Source organism: Pseudonaja textilis, chromosome 14 (genome assembly GCF_049901715.1).
Source record: "Pseudonaja textilis isolate UNSWEBS1 chromosome 14, rPseTex1.2, whole genome shotgun sequence".
Classification (NCBI taxonomy): Eukaryota; Metazoa; Chordata; class Lepidosauria; order Squamata; family Elapidae; genus Pseudonaja; species Pseudonaja textilis.
This window is the reverse complement of record NC_142003.1, coordinates 3,492,938-3,516,408: the sequence shown is the minus strand read 5'-3', so window position 1 is coordinate 3,516,408 and position 23,471 is coordinate 3,492,938. Positions and strand designations below refer to the sequence as shown.

Genomic DNA, 23,471 nt, shown 5'->3' with positions numbered 1-23,471 from the left:
GGTCAAAAGTTAATCAAGGGTTAATCAACGTTGGTCAAAGGTTAGTCAAAGTTGGTCAAGTCCAACCTTCTTGCAAACTAGCCAGAATGCTACATGACTAGTTGTGGAGACTGGAGAGGAACAGCTTTGGAGACCCCTTAAGGATTCTTTCAAGCAAGGGGTGTCAAAACCTTCTACTGGCATAAGCTTTGATGGCTAGCAACTTCTATTGTCTATACCATGATCCAGACAACAAGATTTGATGAAGTTTCACCAGCAACTTTGGTTGTCATCTTGAGATAGGCAGACTGATGGTGTTCCTGTCTTTATAACCAGCTGCCCTGGCTTCTGATTGGCTGAGCTGATTTCAGTTAATGGGGGCTGGTCTTTGACTAAGGACCCATCAGAAGGCGGACACCAGAGACCTGGCTATAAAGACAAGGAACCCCAATCGTCTCAGCTCAGTTGCCTGTGGTTTGCCTATCGGGTCTCTGAAGATAGCCATAGTAGCCAGCTAAAGAACCCTGTTCTCTAAAGCATGGTTACTAAACCTTGAAGCCCACAGATACCCAATAGTGTCAAAGCTCTCCATGGAAACTTTCCTTACTGATAAATGGATTTTTGGAAGCGGGGTGGGTCGAAGAACATATTTAATTCCCTGGAGGAAATGTTCCTCCATTGAGCTGGTGAACAAATGAACGTTATCAGTGAAACGGTACAATTTCGTCCCACAATGTGATGACTCTGAACATGGTGGAATGTTCTGTTGAATTTCCCCTGATCCATGCAGAAAAAAAGAATAGCAATTCAAGAGCAGGACCCATGAAATGTAAATCAATCTTTTTATTATTGTATTTATTACATTTATATACCATCCATCTCATTGTCAAGTGATGGTTGGGCTTGGTTTTTCTAATCTTCTCTTGATGGCTGTGGGTTTTTTTTCCCCCTTCTCTCCTCTCTTTGACCATCCCTCTTCTGCTCCTGCCTGATGCTTGGACTTCAGCGTTGGGATCAAAAATCTGCCCGGACCTTATCAGCAGCTCTTCAAGCTTCCAGCCAGAGAAAAGACTTCATGGAGGTGTGTAGAAGCTCCCACAATCACAAGGAGCCTGGTCACCCCTTTTGTGACCCACAGGTTTTGTGAAAAGCTTTTGTGAACCCAAGTTGATGCCTTTTTTTACTTTGCCATCAGTGGCCTTAAATTTGTCATGCCCCTGTTGGAATCTGATTCCGAGGGAGAGGTGGAACAGCTGACAGGGAGTGGGAGTGTGGCCCTGGTGGCTGTGGAGGAAACTGGGGAAGGGCACAGGCCGGCTGGGCATTCAGAGGAAGGCCCAGGCCCATCCTCTCTTCATCCTAGGGCACGCAGGGAGGAACGGATAAGGGAGCAACGTGAGTAGTGTGGTTTATGGGGGAGGAAAGGGCCCTGATCCCCTTCATTGGCTGCAGCTGGGAAGACTGTTTAAAAGGGCAAACTGTGCACGGCAAAGTTGCCAAAAGCAGAGTTCTGGAATCCTCCCAAGCGTGTGTATTTTGTTATCCTTTGATGTCTTCAATCCCTTATCCGGCCCTGTCTCATTAATTGCTGCAGTGTGGTTTGTGTTGGTTTTTATTTATAATTTATATGCAAATATGGACAGAATTTCTTCCCTTTAAAACTGTTCTTGGGGGAGTTTTTTCTCCAGCCAACGATAATTGGACATTGGAGAGTGAGTTGGAGGAATTCAAGGGACTTTTACCTATTTTTGTGACTTTGTTGCTTTTGTGCCATGCCTCTGGCCGTCACAAAATTATTCAGGACCAAGGGACTTGTAGCATCTTAAGAAAAAACAGCGCTAGATTTTGGTGGCATGGGTTTTGGTGGGCAACGACCCATTTCTTCACAATCCATGGGTTTAATGGAGAGGGCTATAACTAGGTTGGTTGTGCATCTTTTAGATGTCGGTCAGAAGTTGGTTCCCTCTTCAAGATCTGGGTATCATTGCAACCAGGTGACCCACATTCTCCCCTTATTTAAGTATATTTTTGGAGGATTTGGGGACAACGTTTTGTGTGTGTGATGGCTACCTGGCCTCGTGGACATTGCCGTATCTTAATTATGGTATTTGAAGACTTTTGTGTTGTGAAATATTTCTTATCCGTGATTCTTGGCAGCCTCGTACAGTTTTGGCAAGGCTTGTGGTTATCAAAGTTAATTAGTTTGCAAGCAGCCTTTTAACCGTGGATTCGTAAGACTCATTAAAAGGTTTCTGGTCCCTTTGGTTATTATTTGTCTTATTGGGGAAAGGGTTTGGGTCAGAACAACGTTCAGCAGATGTTCTAACATTTCTCCTCTTCTCTTTCTAATCCAGAGGGCTTTGTATCAGTCTTCCCATGTGGACGAAAACGACGTTCAGACAATCTCGCACAAATGCCTGGTGGTTGATTTGGAACAATACGAGCAGATGCTGAAGACGAAGAAGTATCAAGATAGTGAAGATTTATACTACCTAGCAGGGACTTACGAGCCGACCACGGGCATGATCTTTAACACTGATGGAGTTCCCATCATTTGCTGAACATCTTTTGAGAAAGAAAACCGTGGGAGGCACCTCGCACCTTGTGCCTCCCTTGGAGGAGGAACGACAGACGGAATGCAAGTTATGTGCCTGTTGAAAACGACAGCATGATTGTGTAGTGCTCGGTCACAATGTTTCCAAAATTAAAGAGAGAGAGAGAGAGAGAGAGAGAGAGAGAGAAGTCTGCGAGAGATTCTCTCCATCCTCAACAACTTCATGAACTCAAGAGCGATGGATTGGATTCTATGGCTCCTGAAAAGGAATTAACCCTTTGGGATTTTAAAGAAAATTAATTCTTGGGCAGTGAGTCTATTTCCAGCCTTTTGCAATAAAGTATTGGGCTACAGGCACCTCCATCATCGATCTTTGAGTATTGAACATTCATAGGTTATTACAAGAGGCCAATTTTTTTCGGGGGGGGGGAGGGGAAATCGGCACTTTTTTTAATCTTCAGGGTACCGGTTTTATCTGCCCTCACCAACTGAAAACTCAGCTTGTAGAAGAATATATGGTTGGTTCAGGGACAGTCTGAGCAAATGCCAATCAAGAAGTGGGCTGGATTCGTTTCCCACCCACTTCTCAATCTCCAAAAACTGTTCTACCAGAGAACTGGTGTGAAGAAGCAACTGTAGAAGCCACCTTGACCCATAAGATGGTTACTGGAGGAACAGTTGTCTCACTTTTCTTTTGAGTTACAAGGACTTAGAGCAGGTGGTTCAGCAATCCAATCACCGAATTTCATTTATTCTCTTTTGCAAACCCTTTCTCTCCAAACCCTTGGAATGACAAAGGAGACTCTTCGTCCTCTAAATAAGAGCTCAACGGACACGCTTCTTCCCTCATGTAAAGTGAATGTATTTACTCTAGGTCCCGCTTGGAAAATAAAACGGCTCCTCACCAGAGGCTCATAAATATTGTGGGGGATCTATATTTGAGAAAGTAGGTAGGTCATCGGCCTTGCTATGCCCACCTCAAGAAACATTTGAAACACACCTTCAATATTGGCCAACCTGCTCTTGAGGACTACTGGATGGTCCATTTGGAGCACAATGTGGAAGCTCGCGTCCTCCTGTCTCACCATCGCCAAAACTCAGCACTTGACGGACGCACGTACGAACCGTGGGCTGGTCATCTTGGGGAAACACCATTGGGTCTCATGGCAGGGTCATCTGCCTAGACCTCATCTCGACCATCCAGAAACCGAGCTGCCATCTTCTGCCCCAAAGGTGGTGAGACCTGGTGCGTTAACCACCTGCCTACTTTGAGATGAATGAAGAAGCCCCCCTTGGAGGTGAACCTACTGCTTGGATGTGGACCTCATGCAAAGCCAGAGAGGACAATATGGTGACCATCACAATGCCAGCGTTTTTGCACTTAAGAAGCCCCGCCAAACTCACACACTACAAGAGAAGACACCAGAATTGTTTGTGACAGGGACAGATGTACCATTTTCAAGCACTACAACAGGGAGACGATTTCTACCTGACTTAACACGAGCAGATGTTTCTTTTTATTTTCTGCGATGGTACAAAAGAAATGTTTCCCTCGGAATCCTTTCGCAACCTCTTTTGAGAACCACATGGTGCTGCCCAGCCTTGGCTGCCTCCTCCAGTCCACCAGTTCCCAGCTTCCAAGCCTTAGGTGGACAACGTTTCTAGAATGAGCAACGCCGGGCCTGTACAGTTTTCATACATCCAAAGGCTCATGGGAGCCTTTTTCCAACGTATTGTAAACAAAACGAAACAAAAAACACACAAAAACATACAAAAACGGAGGAGGAAAACAAAGACAGCAAGAAAGAGAGAGAGAGAGAGAAAGGACGAACAAAAACGAAATAAAAAGCAAAAAAAATGGATTTACCTTTTTAATTATAAATATAAAGTATAAATATATAAATATATATAAATATATAAACTTTTTAAAGAAAAAAAACTGTGAAAAAAAAAATTATGGGAAAAGTATAAAAGCAAAAACACGGTCTGACATTGAGACGCTTTTATTTTTTATTTCCGGTTGGAATTGTTGACTGTAGAAACAAAGAAGAGAGAGCGAGAAAAGAGAAAAAGAACGAACGAGCGAACACAGGGGAATCGGAGAGCCAGACATTGCTTACAAAACGGCGGACTGTATCGTAGGACGCGAACTTCTCGAGAGAAGGAGAAAAGCAATGAGACATGAATGTTAAAATAGAAAGCACTTAACTGCCCACTGCCTTCTATGGAACACAAGGATTTTTGCAGACAATCGAGAGAGGAACGGAGCCACATGTTTCTGCTTTTTGTTTTTTTCGTTTTTTTTGGGTCCTTTTCTTCCTTCCCTCCTTCCCTGTTTTGTGGTTTGTTTGTTTTTTTTTGTTTTTTTTTTAAATGTTTTCATTTGTTTCCCTCCCTTTTTTTTTGCATTCTGTTCGTTGCTGTATGATGTGTGATTCTTTTTCATAAAAAAAAAAAGAGAGAGAGAGAGAGAGAAAAGAAATCTTGAAAAAAAAAAAAATGAAGCGGTGGGATTTTTCTGTTTTCTCTTTGCCTTGTCGCCTTAAATGTGTGTGTGTGTGTGTGCTGAGTTTCTTGGCTGCCCACCTTGGGATGTTCTCTCTTGGAGCCTTTCCAGAAGGGATACCCTTGATCTCAAAGGGCTTGTTGAAATGAAATAACAGAGTTGGGAGGGACCTTGGAGGTCTTCTAGTCCAACCCTCTTCCTCAGGCAGGAAACCCTATAGCCGTGATGGCAAACCTATGGCACGCGTGCTACAGTTGGCATGCATAGCCATTGGTGCCGACACACGAGCTACAGGCACTTACCTCGCGGTGCATGCGCGTGCCCTCACAGCTGATTTTTGGCCAATTTGAGGCCTTTTTCAGCCTCCCAGAGGCTTGAAAAAAGCTTTGCGGGCCGAATAATAGGCCAATTCATCACTTCCTATAATACCGGAAGTGACAGAAGGGGCCTATTATTTGGCCTGCATAGGCTTTTTCCAAGCCTCTAGGAGGCTGAAAAAGGCCTCAACTTGGCCAAAAATCAGCTGTGAGGTGCAGTGCAGGTAAGGAGGCAGCATGGGGAGGGGGGGAATTGTGCACGCATGCACAGGGGATGGGGGGGTTCATTGCCTTCTGGGTGCTGGCACGCGAGCGCGCAAGATCACACACAATTTTTGGCACAGGAGCCCAAAAAGCCACCACTGCCCTTTAGCATTTCAGAGAAACAATTGTCCAGTCTGTTCTTGAAAGCTTGCAGTGATAGAGCATCCACAACTTTTGGAGCGAAGTTGTTCCACTGATTAATTATTTTAATTGTCAAGGAAATTCTCCTGAATGGTCTCTTTGGGCATGCCTCTGTTTTAAAGAGGTCTGCATGCATGGAAAGATCAAACCTGTGATTAGATTTTTTTTTTTAAATTGGATTTTTATTACGATGATCCTGGAAAAATGGCTGGCAAGTGGATATATAGATCAACCTTATTTTTATGTGCATGTGTGTGCGTGCACAAACACGCACACATAAACACACTTCACATACAAACAAGTTTTGAGCACTGGCAGCCATTCCCACAACGCTAAGCCAAGCTTAATTTTAACCATGGTTTCCGAAGGAATGATTTGAAGGAATGATTATCCCGGAGACAAATTCTCTCAAATCCTGCTTTTAATTCCCTGTTTCTAGCATTTTTGGACTGAGCCCAAAATTTAGGTTTAGCAGTCCTCATCTCGAGTAGCAAACTGTGATTTCTTTCCCCGAGATGAATTTTTGCAGGTTCTCCAATCTGCAACGGCCATCTTCTCACGCATCCACCAGAGATATTGGCTGAATGTTTGGTGCGAATAAAAAAAAACCCCAAAGTTCAGGATTTGCAACGTTTCCTAAACCATTTCATAGCAAGGGGTTTGGCAAATAACACAAGGCAGATAAAGCACCCACGCGGAGCAAAACCTGGTTACTTGGCTGAAGGTAGCAGATAGAGACATGGTTCTTGCAGGGCTACAAAAATCTCCAAACAGATGGGTTGCTATTTGGCAGTATTTTTATATGCTGTTCTCATCGGAGGCCACACACATTTATCCAGAGACCAGAAATTTGACTGGAAGGGGGCAACCTGTGACTTTTGCGCCGCGGTTGCTAATTTTAAATCCTACCTACATAAACTCAGTTCAGATCTTGGGAAGAGAGACACTCCTGCAGCCTTTGCGTCTACCCAAAAAAGGGTCACGAAACAAATTGCTGCAAATAAGCCACTTTGCAACCCCGGGATATCCTTATTTTACGAAACTTTCGATTCTACCCCTTAGAATGTGTTGTCCAGTGCCTCTCCAGATCTTTAGGTAAAACCTTGACCTCAGGAGAACTGTGATTTCTCAGCTTCTGTGGTCTTCTGCCCCAAAGCCAACCTGGCGGAGAAACTGGTGGTGTTCAGCCGGTTCGCACCGGTTCGGGAATACCGGTAGCAAAAACTTTGAGTAGTTCGGAGAACCAGTAAATGCCACCTCTGGCTGGCTCTGCCCATCCACCCCTGCTTTTACCTCTCCTCTATTCCCTTGTTTTTTTTTAATTCCACCGATTTGTGTGGCAGAGCAGATGGCCGTGCCTCAGCTGAGCTAAAAAACAGCACAGCCAGTGGTGAGATTCAAAAGGTTTTACCACCGGTTCAGTGGGTTTAGGGACAACCCAACTTAAAAAAAAAAAAAGTTGCAAAAATGTAAAACGAGCAACCCTATTGTCTGTGCTGTAGAATTCAACTGCTCCGGTTACGTGGACAACACAGAAATGGGAAACAAACCACAAATATATGGCAAGAACGGCCCTTAACATGGTTTCTGGTCTTTGGTTTCATACAACATGGCTCTTAGCTTCTAAGTCAGCCGACACAACATAGCTGCTGCTTTTTCAACATAGTTTATGAGATATAACATAGAACCTCATCCGTGAATGTCCCACGGACTAACTTTAAGAGAGATTAGAATCCTCTCCTGTGGTGCTATGTATGCAGGAGGTCTCCCTTTCTCTTTTTCAATGGGAGAGCAATTAAAACAGGTTGTATTTTAAATATTAGAGTGGAGTATTATTGCAGGAAAAGTCACATACCAGCTTTTGGGTTTTTTCCCTGCAAAAACCAAGAATTTCCATTTGCAATCTGGATTTTAAGCTAACAAGCCTGGTCGGACATGGTATGGAGGTTGTGTTAGTCGTAGCTCTAGCAAGGAAAAAATAGCATTACAGGTCGTCCTTGACTTAACAATTTGTTTAGTGATTATTTGAAGCTACAACGTCATTGAAAAAAGTAACTTATGACTGTTTTCCCACACTTCTGTCCATACGCCCCATGCTCATGTGATCAAACTTCGGATGCTTGACAACCGACTCGTATTTATGACCGGTTGCAGTATCCCGGAGATTATATGATCCCCTTTTAGCGACCTTCTGACAAAGTCAATGGGAAGCCAGATTCACTTAACGACCGGGTTATCCACTACTGCATCCATTCCCTTAACAACTGCTACAAGAAGGCTTGTAAAAACAGGACAAAATTCACTTGGGCAAATGTCTCGCTTAGCGAAACGGAGAACATTGGGGCTCCGTTGTGGTTGTGAATCAAGGACTACCTGTAACTTGCTCCGATTGATCATGCTGCTTGGAGAAACGGCGAAACGCCTCAAGCTAACGAGGGAAATTTAGTCCAGTTGCCATGATTCAACCTCCAAACTTTTTTCACCCTGTTTTTCTCCTTTGACTCCTAAAACTCCCATCACCCCATGCAAAAATCATCCCTCAAACTCAGCCCGTCTCCAAGTTTGGGAATTCTCCTTTTTGTGGGAGACAGCCTGGTGTCCTCCCACTGTAGACCCGAGCAGCTAAAACAAACACTAAGCAAGAGACAGCTTAAAGGCATTCTCCTTCATGGCATGGGCGAGACGCTACTACTCTGATCGGTGGATTTGAGGGCTACTGGGGGGGCATTGCTGTAGAGGACATGTAACAATCACCTGGAGAAAATGCCCCACTCAAACCTGGTTGGGAAAGAACGGGGACGACGCAACCTGCAGCAGAAGAATAGCCACATGGGGTCATACCCAGGCAGAGGATGGGTATGGGTATATCGTACACATGGTCATCGGATGAAAGATGTGGCTGGGATTTTTTCCATGCGGATCCTGAAAGATCTTGGGCAGTGCCTGCAGGCTCCCTTCCCCCTACCCCGCCATCTTGCCTGGCGTGCCTAGACGTCAGCGCTCCGCTGATAAGTCCGGTCAGTTCCCATCTAGGACAGAGGCAGTGTAGTTCCCTGGATAGAGGCAGGAACTTGGAGAAGTGCTGGTCAGGCTGTAGGCAGAGTAGGCTACCACAGAGCCCAGGGTCAGCCCTGACATGTAAGACACTGTCATGGTGTTACCTAGGAGTGAGAAATGGAGGGAAAAAAATGGTTACAACCCTGAGTCTCCCCTTGGAGAAGGTCAAGGGAGGGTGAGGAGGGACATCATCCTGCAAAGTAAGGCAGTTAGACAATTGACGTCCTTTGCAGGATGACCTCATGATGCACATGTCTTTGTTTGAAGGATGACCACATGCATAATTTATTTTAATAGATATTCTCCTCAACAGGGATGGATGGATAGATATAGATAAATGAGAGACAGGTGATGGATTAGAGAGAGATAAGAAAATAAAATAGATGATAGACAGACAGACAGACAGATAAATGATAAATTATTGATAGAAATAGATATGAATAGATGATAGATGGATGGATGGATGGATGGATGGATGGATGGATGGGTAGGCAGGCAGGCAGGCAGGCAGGCAGACAGACAGACAGATAGAGATAGATGATAGATAGATAGATAGATAGATAGATAGATAGATAGATAGATAGATAGATGATAGATAGATGATAACTACAAATAGATGATAGAAATAGATGATAAATTATGGAGGTAGAGATACAAATAGATGATAAATTATCGATAGAGATAGATATGAATGGATAGATGATAGCTGCAGATAGATAGAGATTGATGATAGAGATAGAGGTAGATATGGATAGATAGATACACATAGATGATAGAAATAGATGATAAATTATGGATACAGATATAGAATAGATGGATAGATATATGATAATAGGGTATATGATAGATAATAGAAGTTAGTTACAGAGAGTGGGAGAGAAAGATAATAGATGATAGATATAGAATCTGAGAAAGAGATAATAGATACAGAAAATGCGAACGACAATATAGATACAGGAATGAGAGAGATGATAACAACATAGAGATTCTCTACAATGGTAGTTGTCAACTTAGGAACCTTTAAGGTGGGCAGATTTCAATGCCCCGAATTCCCCATGCTGGCTGGGGCATTTTGGGAGTTGGAAGTCCAGATGTGAGAAGCCCTGCTCAACCCTGTACTTGTCCTACCGAAATAATAATTTAAGTGATGCCAGGGCCAACATTGTCCCTCCTGTGATCTAAAAACTCCTTCCGGCCTTCTTTTCTGACAACGGCATGTGACAATTCTTGGGGGGAGAAGCGGGAGAGGTGTGCACAACGGTTGCTCTGACTCTGGGGTCTCCAACCTTGGCTACTTTTAAGACCTGTGGACTTCAACTCCCAGAATTCCTCAGCCTGGCTGAGGAATTCTGGGAGTTGAAGTCCACATGCCTTACAGCGGCCAAGGTTGGAGACCCCTGCTCTAACTAACCTGCCAATTCCCGCTGCTCGGGGCTCACTTTCCCGGCCGCCAGGATCATGGGGACGCTGCCGAAGTAACCGTTGGTGATGCCCATCAGGAGTGAGAAGATGCAGGGCCAGGCCGGGTGGCCAAAGGTGGGCTTCCCATTGGGGTAGACGCAGAGGATAAACAGAGGGATGAAGACCACCCGCAGGCAGGAGCAGAGAAGGAGGGGGACTCCCCTCCAGTCGTAAGGCAACGCCGCCAAAATCTGGAGAGAAAAAAAAACACGGAGGGAGGAAAAAAGAGGACAACCGAATTCATAACGAATCTGTGAAACTTTCCAAAAAAATGATTTCCTGGATCCGGTTTTAGGCCGCTTTCTCCCACACCAAGGCCAAAAGGCCAACCTGTTGGGGAGTTCGCAGGTAGACTGCCACGATGTGGGGAGGCTTGTTTAACCGGGTGGACCCGAGATTCTGTACCCTTGTCAAACCCAGGTTAAGAATTCAGCTGGGATTTATTAGTGGAAACTTTTCTTCTGAACTTGCCCACTTAATTGATTTTCAAGCCACTTTCCACACACCCCTAGTTTTGAAGTCTTTTCCCCAAGAGAACAGCTCGGGTTTCTGCTTGGAATGCAAGATGAAACTCGAGAGCGGGGTGTGTGTGTGTGTGTGAGAGAGAGAAAAACGAGGGTCAGAGACACCAAGGGAGAGGAAGACACATCAAAGAGATTCTTGTCATCTTCCCTCTCCCCTTTGATCTGACCACCTGCGTGCTCCATCTCTGTGTCACTGTTCCAGAAAACCTCCACCCCAACCGATAAATCTGAAACAGACGTCGCTCAAATGTTCTCTTTTATTTGGATAGTAACCTGGCACAACTGGGGGAAATCCCGAGTTCCAGGCTTCCTTGGAATAAGTAAAAACTACAAATCCAACTCCCTACACCAGCGGTGGCTAACCTTTTGGGGCTCCTGTGCCAAAAATTGTGTGTGTGCTTCCACGCTCGCACTTGTGTGCCAGCACCCAGAAGGCAATGCACGTCCCCCACGTCCCCTATGCATACGTCCCTAATCCCCACCCCACCCCCGCCCCCGCCGCCCCCTTACATGCATTGCACCTCAAAGCTCATTTTCGGTCAATTTGAGGCCTTTTCAGACCTCCCAAAGGCTTGAGGAAGGCTCCTGCAGGCTTTGCAGGCCGAAAACTAGCCCTGTTTCGTCACTTCTGGTATTTTCGGAAAAACAGGAAATGACAAAACGGGCCTAGTTTTCAGCCTGCAGAAGCCTGCAGAAGCCTTCCTCAAGCCTTTGGGAGGCCGAAAAAGGCCTCAAACCGGCTGAAAATCAGCTGTGAGGCGGTGCACATGCCCAGTGAAATAAATTTGCCTGCAGCTTGCGTGTTGGCACAAATGGCTCTGGGTGCCATTTGTGGCATGCCATAGGTTCACCATCATGGCCCTACACCCATCATTGCATCACATGCCTCAATCACCATCCGTTCCAATTGAAGACTTCCCCTCACTTATGCGCACAATAACATGACCTTGAACTAGAAAAAGAATGTTATTTTGTCTAAGTACGTATACCCCAAGAACTTCCACCCACTTTCCCAGGCTCAGAATGTGGCAGCATGGGAGCGTCTATTTTCAATATGGCTTCCAAAGCTGACACTCTGCTCATCCTGTGTCCCCATCAGAAAGACCCTCTACCAAAGGGTACATATCCCAGATCTCAGCTGTCTCCAATCCCAGTGGATGGATGGCACTTCTGACCCTGTGACCTCGCCCCCTGAAGACTTGGGGGGGGTCTTCTTCTGCCCAAGAGGTGCTCAGGCCATCGAGCCACTCTGCAAGACCCTGGCCAAGCAGGAGGGTTTACCTTGCCCACAAAATCAGAGAGGTTGAAGACGGCCATGATGAGAATGGGCAGCCATTCCCCCAAAGTGCAGTTCCGGATCTCCGATTCCAGCCCAGGAAAGAGGCACAGCGTGATGAAGTAAGTCATGGTGATGGACAGCATGTAGGCCCAGATCATACGGGAGACGACGTAGCGGTGGAGCATCATGTCTGTCAGAATCCAGAGAAATGCAGGTTAAGCCACGAAGGGCTTTTCATCCTGGCTTGTTGCCTTCGTTGGCAACTGTGGAGGTCAGGGGGGGTCTCCAACCTTGCAAATTTTAAGACTTGTGGACTTCAATTCCTAGAATTTCTTGGCCAAAGGTCTTAAAAGTTGCCAACGTTGGAGACCCCTGGTGTAGGTGACCTAGAATAGGTGGTGGAAAGAAGGGAGTTTTGATGTAATTTCAGAGAGACGGTTGGTATGTATAATTGCCGAAAGAAAGATTGCAAATCCATCCTTCCTTCCTTCCTTCCTTCCTTCCTTCCTTCCTTCCTACCTTCCTTCCTTCCTTCCTTCCTTCCTTCCTTCCTTTCTCTTTCTTTCTTTCCTTCTTTCTTTTTCTTTCTTTCTCTTTTCTTCTCTTTTCCATTCCTTTCTCTCTTTCTCTTTCTTGTTTCTTCTCTTTTCTATCTTCCTTTCTTTATTTTGTTTTCCTTCCTTCCCCTTCCTTCCTTCCTTCCTTCCTTCCTTCCTTCCTTCCTTCCTTCCTTTTTCTCTCTCTCTCTTTCCTTCTTCTCTCCCTCCCTCCCTTTCTCTCCTCCCACTTTTGCTCCTTTGATCTCCCTAAAAAGGCAATTGTAAAAAAAAAAAAAGAGAGAACCAAATGTACAAAAACAAGCTTTCAAGAACTATCATCAATCTTCGGCCTTTCCCCTTGAGGCTCCGATATAGTTACCTCTGAAGCTCGGCCAACTCCTTTTGATTTCAGGTTGAGGGACGTCAAATCTAACGTAAGTGCCGCTACCAGCCAGCTCACCTGCATCCCCAAAGGTGTCGGGAGGAGATGCATTTTGTCTGGGAGGCCGATTCTCCTTGGAGGGAAAGGACAGAGAAATAGCAACCATTAACAGCCAAAAATGATGATGATGTTGTAATAGTTGGAAGTTGGAAGATATAATAACAGTTGGAAGATCTCTTACAATCACTTTACCCAATGTACCAATCCTACATAAATCTCTCCTGGTATTCATTGATTCATTCATCCATCCAATCCTTCTTCATTCATATCTCTGGGAGCTCAAATGGTATGTGGTGGCTGAGCAGAAAGAAGGACCACCAGCAGCTAAAAGTAGACTTAAACCCGCCTCTTCTTAATTGTACTCAACATTTTAACCAGAACAACCACGCTGGTAGCTCTTTGGATGATTTGTTCCTCGGATGGCCATCTCCTGTGCAAAAGGGGAGGCTGCAATCCCGCAAAGAACCACAAACCCCTCTGACCAGATCTGAAGTGTCTCACTCTTCCCTGCCACTTCGAAGGTGGATTTTGTCAGTGTGAACTCATTTGAATTAACTTCACTCGCCAGAAGAGGTCTCCGTTTCTCTCCTTCAACCAATCCTTAGATTTACACTCTTTAGGCAAGCTTACTTTTCAATATTTATGCAACTGCATGTTGGTTTATGTTTTATTGTTAACGGTGATGCTCGGGCTGGTGAGGTTTTCCAGCAGTGAGGAAGGAAGGAAGGAAGGAAGGAAGGAAGGAAGGAAGGAAGGAAGGAAGGAAGGAAGGAAGGAAGGAAGGAAGGAAGGAAGGAAGGAAAAGAGAAAAGAAAACAAGGAAAATAAGGGAGGGAAGGAGGGAAGAATGAAGGAAGAGAGAGGGAGGGAGGGAGGAAGGAAAGAGAAGGAAAAGAAAAAAGAAAGGAATATTACATTACTTTTGCTGCCATGTTTGATCAAAGTGATCTTGGAGGGGCATAGAAGCTATTTCCATCCATACTATTTCAAATCCATCCTCCCAATGTGTCAAGTAAGAAACCCATTCTCCAAACTATAACCCTAATATTTCCAGAAGATAACCTTTCCAGGAGGTTAGTGAAAAATGTCTCAAATATGCAAAACCCAAGAAGCAAAGCATTTCTGGCCACCACTTACAAATCGGATGTCTTCTGCTGTGACGTCATGGTGGACTCTGTATCCGGTGCTGTTGTCCATTGACCCTTTAAACTCAGAGGTCCCGTTCTGGGATCGGGAGGTGTAATACCTGACGAAGTAGGTTCGTTTCACCAAGAGGTGGAGGAGGAAGCAAGTGAGCTCCAGTCCAATGGAGATGCAGAAGAAGATCATGGTGTTCTCCTTCTCATCGGACAGAAGAAGCTTGGTGAAGATGCGACTTAAGGAGATGATGACCCCAGCAGTGCCTGGAAGGAAGAGATGGAGTCGAGTTTGGGTGTTAGTGCCAAGACCACCCTACGGACAATGGCATTAGTAGAGTTTGCGAAGGCTTGGCTTCCTTCGCAAGAGGTCAAGAGAGCTTCCTGGTTCCCCATATATCTCAGCTGCTCATCTCTTCTGTCCAACCCATTAAATACTGTAAAGATGTATGAAGGAAAGGACAGAATAGTTCCCAAGTTTTGATTATTAGTGCTAGTGAACCACGTTAAGCAGGGTTTAAGCTCTGCATGTGTCCAGAGAGGCAAAAACGATCATCAGGCAAGGTTCATCAGGGGCTCCTATGTTCCTTGAGGCACATCCTTGAAGTCTCTTGTACTCTTGGGTTCTTCTCTCTCTGTCTCTCTCTAGCACAAACCACAAGGACAAGGCCACTAATTTCAGGATGAACCACATCCACTTTCCAGCTGCTTTTAACTCTTTTCTTTTTCAGTGCCTTCAGTTGGAATTGACCAACCAGGTCAGTCCTACTGTTGGGCAGACACTAGCAATCACCTATGGGATGACTGTCTGTGGAGATTCTCAGTCATGAGAAGTCAGGTCATGGTTGTCCCAAAGGTGCTGTTTCAAGAGGCAACTGGGCTGTCTGGTTTTTCCTCTGAAGATGTTCCACTTCTCATCCAAGGAGCTTTTTCAGAACTACTTCAAGGTCTATGGAGGTCATGGTTGTCCCAAAGGTGCTTTTTCAAGAGGCAACTGGACTTTCTGGTTTTTCTTTGAAGGTGTTTTGCTTCTCATCCAAGAAGCTTCCTCGGAACTTCTTCTTCAAGGTCTATGGAGATTCTCAGACATCCAGGTCCTGGTTGTCCCAAAGATGTTTTTTTTTTCAAGAGACAACTGGACTTTCTTTGTTTTTCTTTGAAGACACTTCTCATCCAAGAAGCTTCTTCACCTCTGAAGCTCTGAAGAAGCTTCTTGGATGAGAAGCAAAATATCTTCAGAGAAAAACCAGAAAGTCCAGTTGCCTCTTGAAAAAAGCACCTTTGGGACAATGGGATGAATGTTCCTATTTTTAAAGGCAGCCCCAGAAATGAGAATGAATTATTGAACAGGCAGAGCAAGATCTCTTGCTACATATCCTTCAGGCTTCAGTGAACAGTATTAAGGTAATACTCACTTTCTCCCGTCATCACTCCTTGAGTGTACCGCTTTGGCAGCATCCCGGTGTAACCATAGAAACTGGATTGCTGCACTTAAAAGGGGAGAGAGAGTTGAGCAAGCAAAAGAGAAGGAGAGTTATGACATCTAAGTACTAGATTTCAATTTATGAGATGTCATCTTTCATAAGTTATTCTTCTCCACCACCTCCCTGACTCCTTTTTGGTCAAGAATGACAACATCATTCATGAGTTTCAAACAAGGACATCCTTGTTCCTAGACTGGCTGGGAAAGTTTCTACTCCCATTCCCACGCATACCTGTGCAACCAAAGGCCACCACGCCCACTGCCATAAGATTGACCGCATAAGCTTGGTGCTGGGAGAAGAGATCGAGCCAGACGTCACAGATGCTCACAAAGAGAAGAGGACCCAAAGCAAAGAGATATCCTGAAATGAATGAAAGAAGCATGCCACAAAAGAAAGACAAGGATACTACAAATTCCAGATGTTTTCCTTCTGACATAAATTCTCCAGCATGGAGATCATTGAGAGGAAGTAATATTCAGGTAACATCTGTATGACTTCCTTCTGGAACATTTGACTGAAACTTTGGAGGAAGACATGGGGAAGAGAAGACATATAGAAGATTCTACAACTTCCTTGGTGAAGAACAGAAACCAGGAAGTGAGATGGAGAAGACAGAGGGATTCTGAACATACCCACGGTGATCCTGGTGTGAAGACTCAACATTTCGACCAGGACATTGTTGAGAATGACCGCAACCAGGGCTACTAAAATGTAGGTCAGGCTCATGTCAAACACAATAGAGGTCCCTGCAGAAAGATACAACAGCTTGGTTCATACAATTATCTTAAACCAGGGCCTTGCTTCACAAGGATGTGTTAAATTGGTTGAGTTCACACAAGACGCTAAACCAGGGGCTCTTCAAACTTGACAGCTTGAAGACTTGTGGACTTCAATTCCCAGAATTCCTCCTCCAGTCATGTTAGCTCAGGAATTCTGGGAGTTGAAGTCCACAAGTCTTAAACTTGCCAAGTTTGAAGGTTCTTGTGCTAAACCAAGGAAACCAAGAAAATCACAATCCAGCTTGGTGGGAGGTGTAAACAGATGAAAAAAAAAGGAGGATCAGGGTAGGCATATAAATTTAATTTAAAAAAATAAGAAGGAAAAGTATGCAGTGAAGATCTTTGATGTTCCTTGGGCAGGTTCAACAAAAACTGGAAACTAATGAAGAAGAAGAAGAAAAAAAGCAAGATGCTTTATCAATAATTCAATAATAAATTGATCTTGTCGTATGTTAATATATTAATACTATCTTGGGTTTAAGAAAGAGGCATCCCAACCTCAATGTTCAATTGAACAAGTGGGACTTTGAAAACAAAAACGCATCTCTAGAGAGTGGGTGTCCAAACATTGAAGACTTGTGGACTTCAACGTCCAGAATTCCATGCTGGCTGGGTAATTCTGGGAGTTGAAGTCTACCGGTTGCAAAGATGGGCACCCTGTTTTAGAGTCTTTCAATCCCTAAATCCGTGGTTCTCCTGATATTTTGGACCACAAACCCTTTGTCACTAACCTTGCTAGCCAAAGCTTATGAGAAAGTTGGGACCCAAAAATATACAACATTCAACTCATGGCGTGTGTTATGTGTCAACTCATAAAATATTTCTATGGTCTTTTTAGAGTTGCCAACAGAAAGGAAGGGGGGAGCAGTGCAGCAGCCTGCAAAACCGAAACCGCATTCCACCAATGTTTTCAAAGATAGTAACTAGGTGACTGAAGTTTCTGCCATGCAAAATTCTAACTGGAGAGCATGATTGATGACTCTTGGCTATGGATGTGTCCCATTGGAGAATATGGATTGTGATACATCCAGGCAATGCCAGACCTTTTAACTCCCAATGAATCCTTTTTGAAGGGGGAGGAGGGGAGGGGGAGGACTCTGTGACGTTCAGAGAGGTTTTGAAAGTTTGGCTCAAGACTCATGATTTACATGGGGTTAAGTGCCGGAATCCTGACATTATGAACGCATATAGAGAATCAGTTACAATGCCCACTCTTAATAGCTTTCGTTCCATAAAAGAGTTCCACAAGAAGACTTTCAAATGTTTCGGAGAACTTTGGAGTATCGAAAAAAGACACTTACCTGGGTATTTGTGATGAAGGTAATCAACATCTGTGATAAAACTGTTGTAAGGCAAAAGAAAACCAACACCTGCTAGTAGCATAGCAAAATAGATTCCGTGGTAGCGGTCTTGAGGCTCAGGGTTTTCACAGACTACGCCCAGAAAAAAAACAGAAAGGTAACAAGTCAAACGAAGCGGTCGCTAAGTGAAACTAAGTTTCAGCTGCCAGCTTGTGCTTACTTGTGCTTCGCTACCATGCGGTGAAAGTCTGCCGTGAACTCCGGAGAGGACGGGATGAGGAGAGGAATGCTTGGGGGAAAGCGAAAGTAACTGCAGTATCTCCCTAAGATGATGCCTCAAGGTCAACCGGCTGGGAGAAGAAAGCAACAGCCTACCAACCGTTCTGAAAGTATCTTGGTTGAACCTGATTGGCCATTGGAGGGGGAGGAGTCTGTGACGTTCAGAGAGGCAAAAGTTGAACTTAGGGATTTTTGGCGTGCGATTCTCGGTTCTGGCCACGCATGACTGCAATACACTTGATACTTTTCTCAATAAATGGAGCCAAGGATCATTTCTACTTCGAGGTGTAAGTGCTAGCAGGTCAATGGGTGGGATTCAAAATTTTTAACAACCTATTCTGTGGGTGTGGCTAGGCAGGTGTGGGTTTTTATTTTATTTTTTTGTAGTACCCTTTCCTGCGCTCCATTTTTGGGCCTCGTGGACCTCAGGGAAGCCTCCTGGGGGGTGTTTTGAGTGTGGTGGGGACAGCTGATCATCAGGAGGGGAAAATACCTTAAGGAGTGACTGGGTGGGGGAGAATGTAGCCAGTGATGTCGGGTATGTGTGATGTCACGCATGCGCAATAAGGACTGACTGGGCGGGTGGAGAGGGGCGGAGCCAGCCAGGGGCATGATTTTCCAGTTCTCCGAGCTGTGCAGAATCATAACAACCAGTTCTATACAACTGGTCCAAACCGGTAGAATCCCACCCCTGGGCAGGTCTGACATTATGACTGCTGTTATTTTCTTCCTTCAATTTTTTTTTTTTTTTGCTTTGCCGACATGCAAAGACCGTCAGTTTGTGGATTGGTCACAAAGCTTAGGATTCGCTCCTTCCAATCCAACGAACTGAAAACTAGGATCACAAACTTCCTGAACGTCACTCTATTCGATCCTATACTTTTCAAACCCTCGGGATTCTTCATCCCAAGCGTAACCACGGCTCTAATCAAAGGCAAGCAGAAAACGAAAATGAAAAGAATTTCCCCGGAACAAACCAGGGGAGACCCAAACTGTCCACTGAAGGTGAGAAGCTCAATGGTCATTAAGAGAACTTCATGAAGATGGAAGCCAGGTTGGGTGAGAATCACCCTGGGAACTCAAACAGAAGTCTATCCATAGGTCCTTAAGCTGGAGATAGACAGACATGGTCATGTAAGAGAATTACAACATCTAAAAACACTGAAGAATGTTTAGTTGCTCTCCCAAAAAGCACTACTCTCCATGGGAACCTCATTTTCAGAGGTCCCAAGCCATCTCGTCAACTTTTACCTGGTTCCATGAACGTGAGGACTCCTTTGGTATGACCTGTCTTCTCCTGAAACTCTTCTTCTTCCAGCTGGTAGCTGTCAAAACTAAAGCTCATCATGATGTTCTCTTCAGGGGTCATCACTGGACTTCCCTCCTTGAAGTGGTGATCTCCTCCCACGGAGCCCATGGCTATTGACCTAGACATTGGAAGAAAAGAGCACCATCTCCATGCATGTTCTCGGTGGGTCATCAGAATTACACACTTATTCTGGAATACTATTTTTGAAGGCAAGTATTCCTGGGTGGAGTTAGCATCTTTCAGCTATTTGGGCGTGCAAAGCACCAGAGAAACCTGGTTCTTGTAGGACCTCAAGACTTCAAGATTCCCACCTGTTATCAGATCCATTCTTCCATTCAAGCAACATTTTGAATTTCTACTCTTTTTTTTAGGGGAAATATACTACCTTTTTAGTATATCCTAAAATACTTCATTTTCCTAGGAGAGGGGTGGGTTTTAAACTCCCCAAAAGCCTAAACAAGGTTCTAGTCCACCGGATGTCCAAAAATCAGAATTTGACTGTGAACAACACATTTTCCTCCTCTGACACTGGAAGCAACAGCCCAACCCTTCCGTTTTTTTTTTCCTACATGCAAATTTTGCACCATTGATAAGCTCGGCACTCGACCGATTTCCTGGAATAACATCTGAGCAAGATTCTGAATTTCTCGGTGCTGACAATAGAGAGCACTGTATCTCTCTTCTCCTACTTCACAAAGCCTTCTTTTCGTCTGCAGAGTGGAAAAACAAATAGGCTTTTGCTCTGGGGGAAAATATGGCAAGGTGAAAATTCAAACTCCATTTTTTTTTTAAATTTTTTTGGTAGCTGACTAGCATCCTTTGATGACGTTCTCTTTTTCTGGAGATGATTTTTCTTTAAAGTTTGAGCTGGTATTAAGAAGACTTGCAGCTGGTATTGTTAGCGGGTGAAGTTGTGCTTAATTAACGTTATGTTAACTCTTTTTAGTTGATGAGAAGAGGGGAAAAAAAACACCAAGGGCCCCTCCTCGAGTTCTCCTCCTCTTCCTCCTTTGAAACCTGACTCCCTTCTATCGCTGATGATGCTTCACAGTTGGGTAAAAAACACATCTGCAAGAAAAATAATCAAGCTCCAAGAGCATCAAAGATCCAATACTTCTCCTCCTCCACATTGGAAACCCAACTCCCATGAAGTTACCTAGTTGGGTTATGAAACGTCTGCAAGAAAACAACCAAGCTTTAGGGAGCACCAAAGGACCCACAGTCCTCCTTCTCCTTCTCCTTCTCCTTTTCCTCCTCCTCCTCCTCATTGCAAACCCAACTCCCTCCTATCACTGATGAAGTTATCTAGCTGGGACATGAAACATCTCCAAGAAAACCGAATTCGGAGAGCACCAAAGGACCCACAGTCCTCCTTCTCCTTCTCCTTCTCCTTGTCCTCATTGCAAACCCAACTCCCTCCTATCACTGATGAAGTTATCTAGTTGGGCCATGAAACATCTCCAAGAAAACAACCAAATTCAGAGAGCCTCAAGGACCCACAGTCCTCCTCCTCCTTCTTCTTCTCCTCCTCCTCCTTCTCCTCCTCCTCCTCATTGCAAACCCAACTCCCTCCTATCACTGATGAAGTTATCTAGTTGGGCCTTGAAATATCTCCAAGAAAACAACCAAATTCAGAGAGCATCAAGGACCCACAGTCCTCCTTCTCCTTCTCCTCCTTCTCCTCCTCATTGCAAACCCAACTCCCTCCTATCACTGATGATCAACTGGGTCATGAAACACCTGCAAGAAAGCAACCAAGCTCAGAGAGCACCAAGGACCCCACACCTGAAAACCCCTCCTGAGGTTGAGATCCTCCGATCTCAATTCTGGGGCTCCTCCTGCCCCATGTAGAACACGGAAAAGTGCCCTGGTTTGCTCTCCTTTCTGCAATCACCGTCCAAAGACACGTCGAGAGAAAGGTGAGTAGCTGTTTCTTCACCCCCATTTCATTCATCTTGCGCAGAATCGACGTGCCCGTCGCCTTGGCCACCTGGACAGATTCCCTTGGCCTCCATCTCTACCCAAACCGGATCCTTTCCCAAAGCTCTCCTGGATGGAACAAAAGGGCCCCGGATTGAGATGGGGATCCTAAAAGCTGGACTTAGGAAGTCTCTCCTGGTGCAACCCAGTGAGATCTCTCTCTCTCTCTCTCTCTCTCTGGAGATCCCGGAAGGCAATCCAGGGAAAGAAGAACAGGTGTATTTCCCACCCTATTTGCTCTGGGCCAGCTAGGACCCCAACTCCCTAAATTACCTGCCAGAAGGATCCAGACCCCTTCTCAAGGGTGCCAGCTTGGAGAAGGCAGGCAGGTGGTCAGGCTGAGAGAGGAGGGGGGGGAGCTGGAGGGGGAAGCAGGCTCTGTGGGGAGCTCCACCAAGGGGGCTCGGGTGGGTTTCTCAGAAAAGGGGGAAAGGCCACGTACCCAGGCTGGTACCCAGGCGTGTTTTTGCGTATGGAGGTGGGGGGATGTTCTCGTTTTCAGGATCTCCAGAGCCCCCCCCGTCCCGTCCTGCCCCTCCAACCGACCCTCCCCCTCCCTTTGTTTCCCAGCCCCACAAAGGCCAGACCCACAGGATGCGGCGCCAACAGGTTTGCGCGCGCGCCAGCGCCCCTCTTCTGCGTCCCGCGACCTTTTCCTTTTCTCTCCCCCGCCCAGCGCCCCTTCTCTGCCCCACGGAGGCCGGCTCCGGCTCACCTCTGCCCGGGTTGCTGGCGCCCGGCTCCCGGCGTTGGTTCCCGCCTGCTGCCGCAGCGCCGTCCGCCTCCTTCTCAGCGGCTCCCGGGCTCTTTCACCAGCCGGCCAAGCCTCGCTTGCCCCGGGCGACTTGCCATGGGCGCCCCTTGGCTGGTCCAGGGCGCGCTCCTTCTGGGGAGGGGGCGACTGGAGGACGTGCGGGCGGGGGGGGGAAAGAGGGACAGCCCCCTGCTCTCCCTCCTTCCCTCCCTCCCTCCCGTCTTTCTCTTGTCCTCCTCTGACCCGCTTTCTCGTTCTCGCCTTCCTCGTTTGCTTCTTCGCCTCGCCTGGGAGAATCACTTCTCTGTCTGTCTCTCTCTTTCTTCTCTCTTCTCTCTGTCTCTCTCCCTGTCTTCTCCCCCCACCCCTAAAAAAAACAGCACCCAGAGATTGCCCCCCCCCTCCAGACAGCCTCTGTCTTGCCCGAGGAAATCCTTTGAACCCAGCAAGCTGCCAAATAGAGATGGAAACCAGAATGAGCTTTTCCCCCCGCGCAGGGCCGGATCGTGCCATGCAACGGGTTGGTTTCCAAGTTTGATGGGTGGGTGGATTAGAGAGGGGGGGCGACGGCGACGGGTGGGGGGGGGGGGGGGGGGACAGGTTCACCAGACAGCAGAGCGATGCTTTTTCTTCCCCGCCCGCCTCTCGCTTGCAAAGAGGCCGAAAGCCCTCGGCGTGGGGTGCTGCTCCCCCATTCCTGGAAGACAGGAGAGGGGTCTCCAAGAGGGAAGGGCCCAAGGCGGGGGGAGAAGTGGGAGAGTTTGGGGGCTGGGGTTTTGCCCCCCTCCCTCCCCAATTTTGTCTTCTAACTTCCCTCCTCCTGGGAGAATCTTCCTCCCTTCCTGGATTCCACCCCCCTCTCTTTCCTGGGAGGAAATTATTCTTATTTTTTTCATTTGGAGAAATAAAGTTATTTTTTTTCCCCCTCCTGCATCGTTTGTTCAGCTTGCAAACCTCTTACTTCAGATGGGGGGGGGGAATGGGGAGGGTAGGAGAGAGGGGGAAGGGTCTGCAAGGAGTAGGATCCCCCAAAAGTCAAGAGCGGGGCCACCACGATGCAAATGGGGGCCTCGTGGGTTAAAAATGAGGGGGGAAGGTTGCAATGGGGAGGCAGGGGCTTCCATTTAAAAAAAAATGTTTACTGATATCTTTTTCTTTAATAAACATAAAAAGCTCAATATCTGTATAAACAGCGTGTTGTCTGAGTACAGTTCGTTTTGAATATCAAAAAGACAACAAACATAGTCGTAGCCACAATATGCATATTGTTAACAACGGTCACATCGTATCATTGACATCATAGTTAGCCTCCATCTTGGTTTCCTGGTCAACCCAGCATGGAGGGCCACGCGGCATGAAACGAGAGATTGCAAAACCCTGTTTAAA

At 46.0% G+C, this 23,471-nt stretch overlaps 2 protein-coding genes across 5 annotated transcripts in view; one reads left to right on the top strand and one right to left on the bottom strand.

Moving 5' to 3' along the window:
- Positions 1–3,427, top strand: part of TNRC18 (trinucleotide repeat containing 18) — a 67,811-nt gene extending 64,384 nt beyond the window's left edge. For all 4 annotated transcript variants that reach the window (XM_026704344.2, XM_026704345.2, XM_087941995.1 and 1 more), the window contains 2 exons: positions 986–1,060; positions 2,334–3,427. In XM_026704344.2, coding sequence (XP_026560129.1) covers positions 986–1,060; positions 2,334–2,540 — 282 coding nt within the window. In that variant the 3' untranslated portion in view covers positions 2,541–3,427. The remainder of the gene's footprint in view (positions 1–985; positions 1,061–2,333) is intronic.
- A 2,644-nt stretch (positions 3,428–6,071) lies between these two features.
- Positions 6,072–22,232, bottom strand: SLC29A4 (solute carrier family 29 member 4). The gene is made up of 11 exons (XM_087941993.1): positions 22,047–22,232; positions 19,294–19,469; positions 17,764–17,895; positions 16,316–16,429; positions 15,915–16,043; positions 15,615–15,689; positions 14,201–14,466; positions 13,001–13,136; positions 12,085–12,272; positions 10,230–10,470; positions 6,072–8,922 (listed from the first exon to the last, which is right to left on the bottom strand). Exons 2-11 carry the CDS (start codon positions 19,457–19,459, stop codon positions 8,780–8,782), a joined length of 1,590 nt encoding a protein of 529 aa, XP_087798119.1. The 5' UTR covers positions 19,460–19,469; positions 22,047–22,232; the 3' UTR covers positions 6,072–8,779.
- Between the last annotated feature and the right edge of the window lie 1,239 nt (positions 22,233–23,471).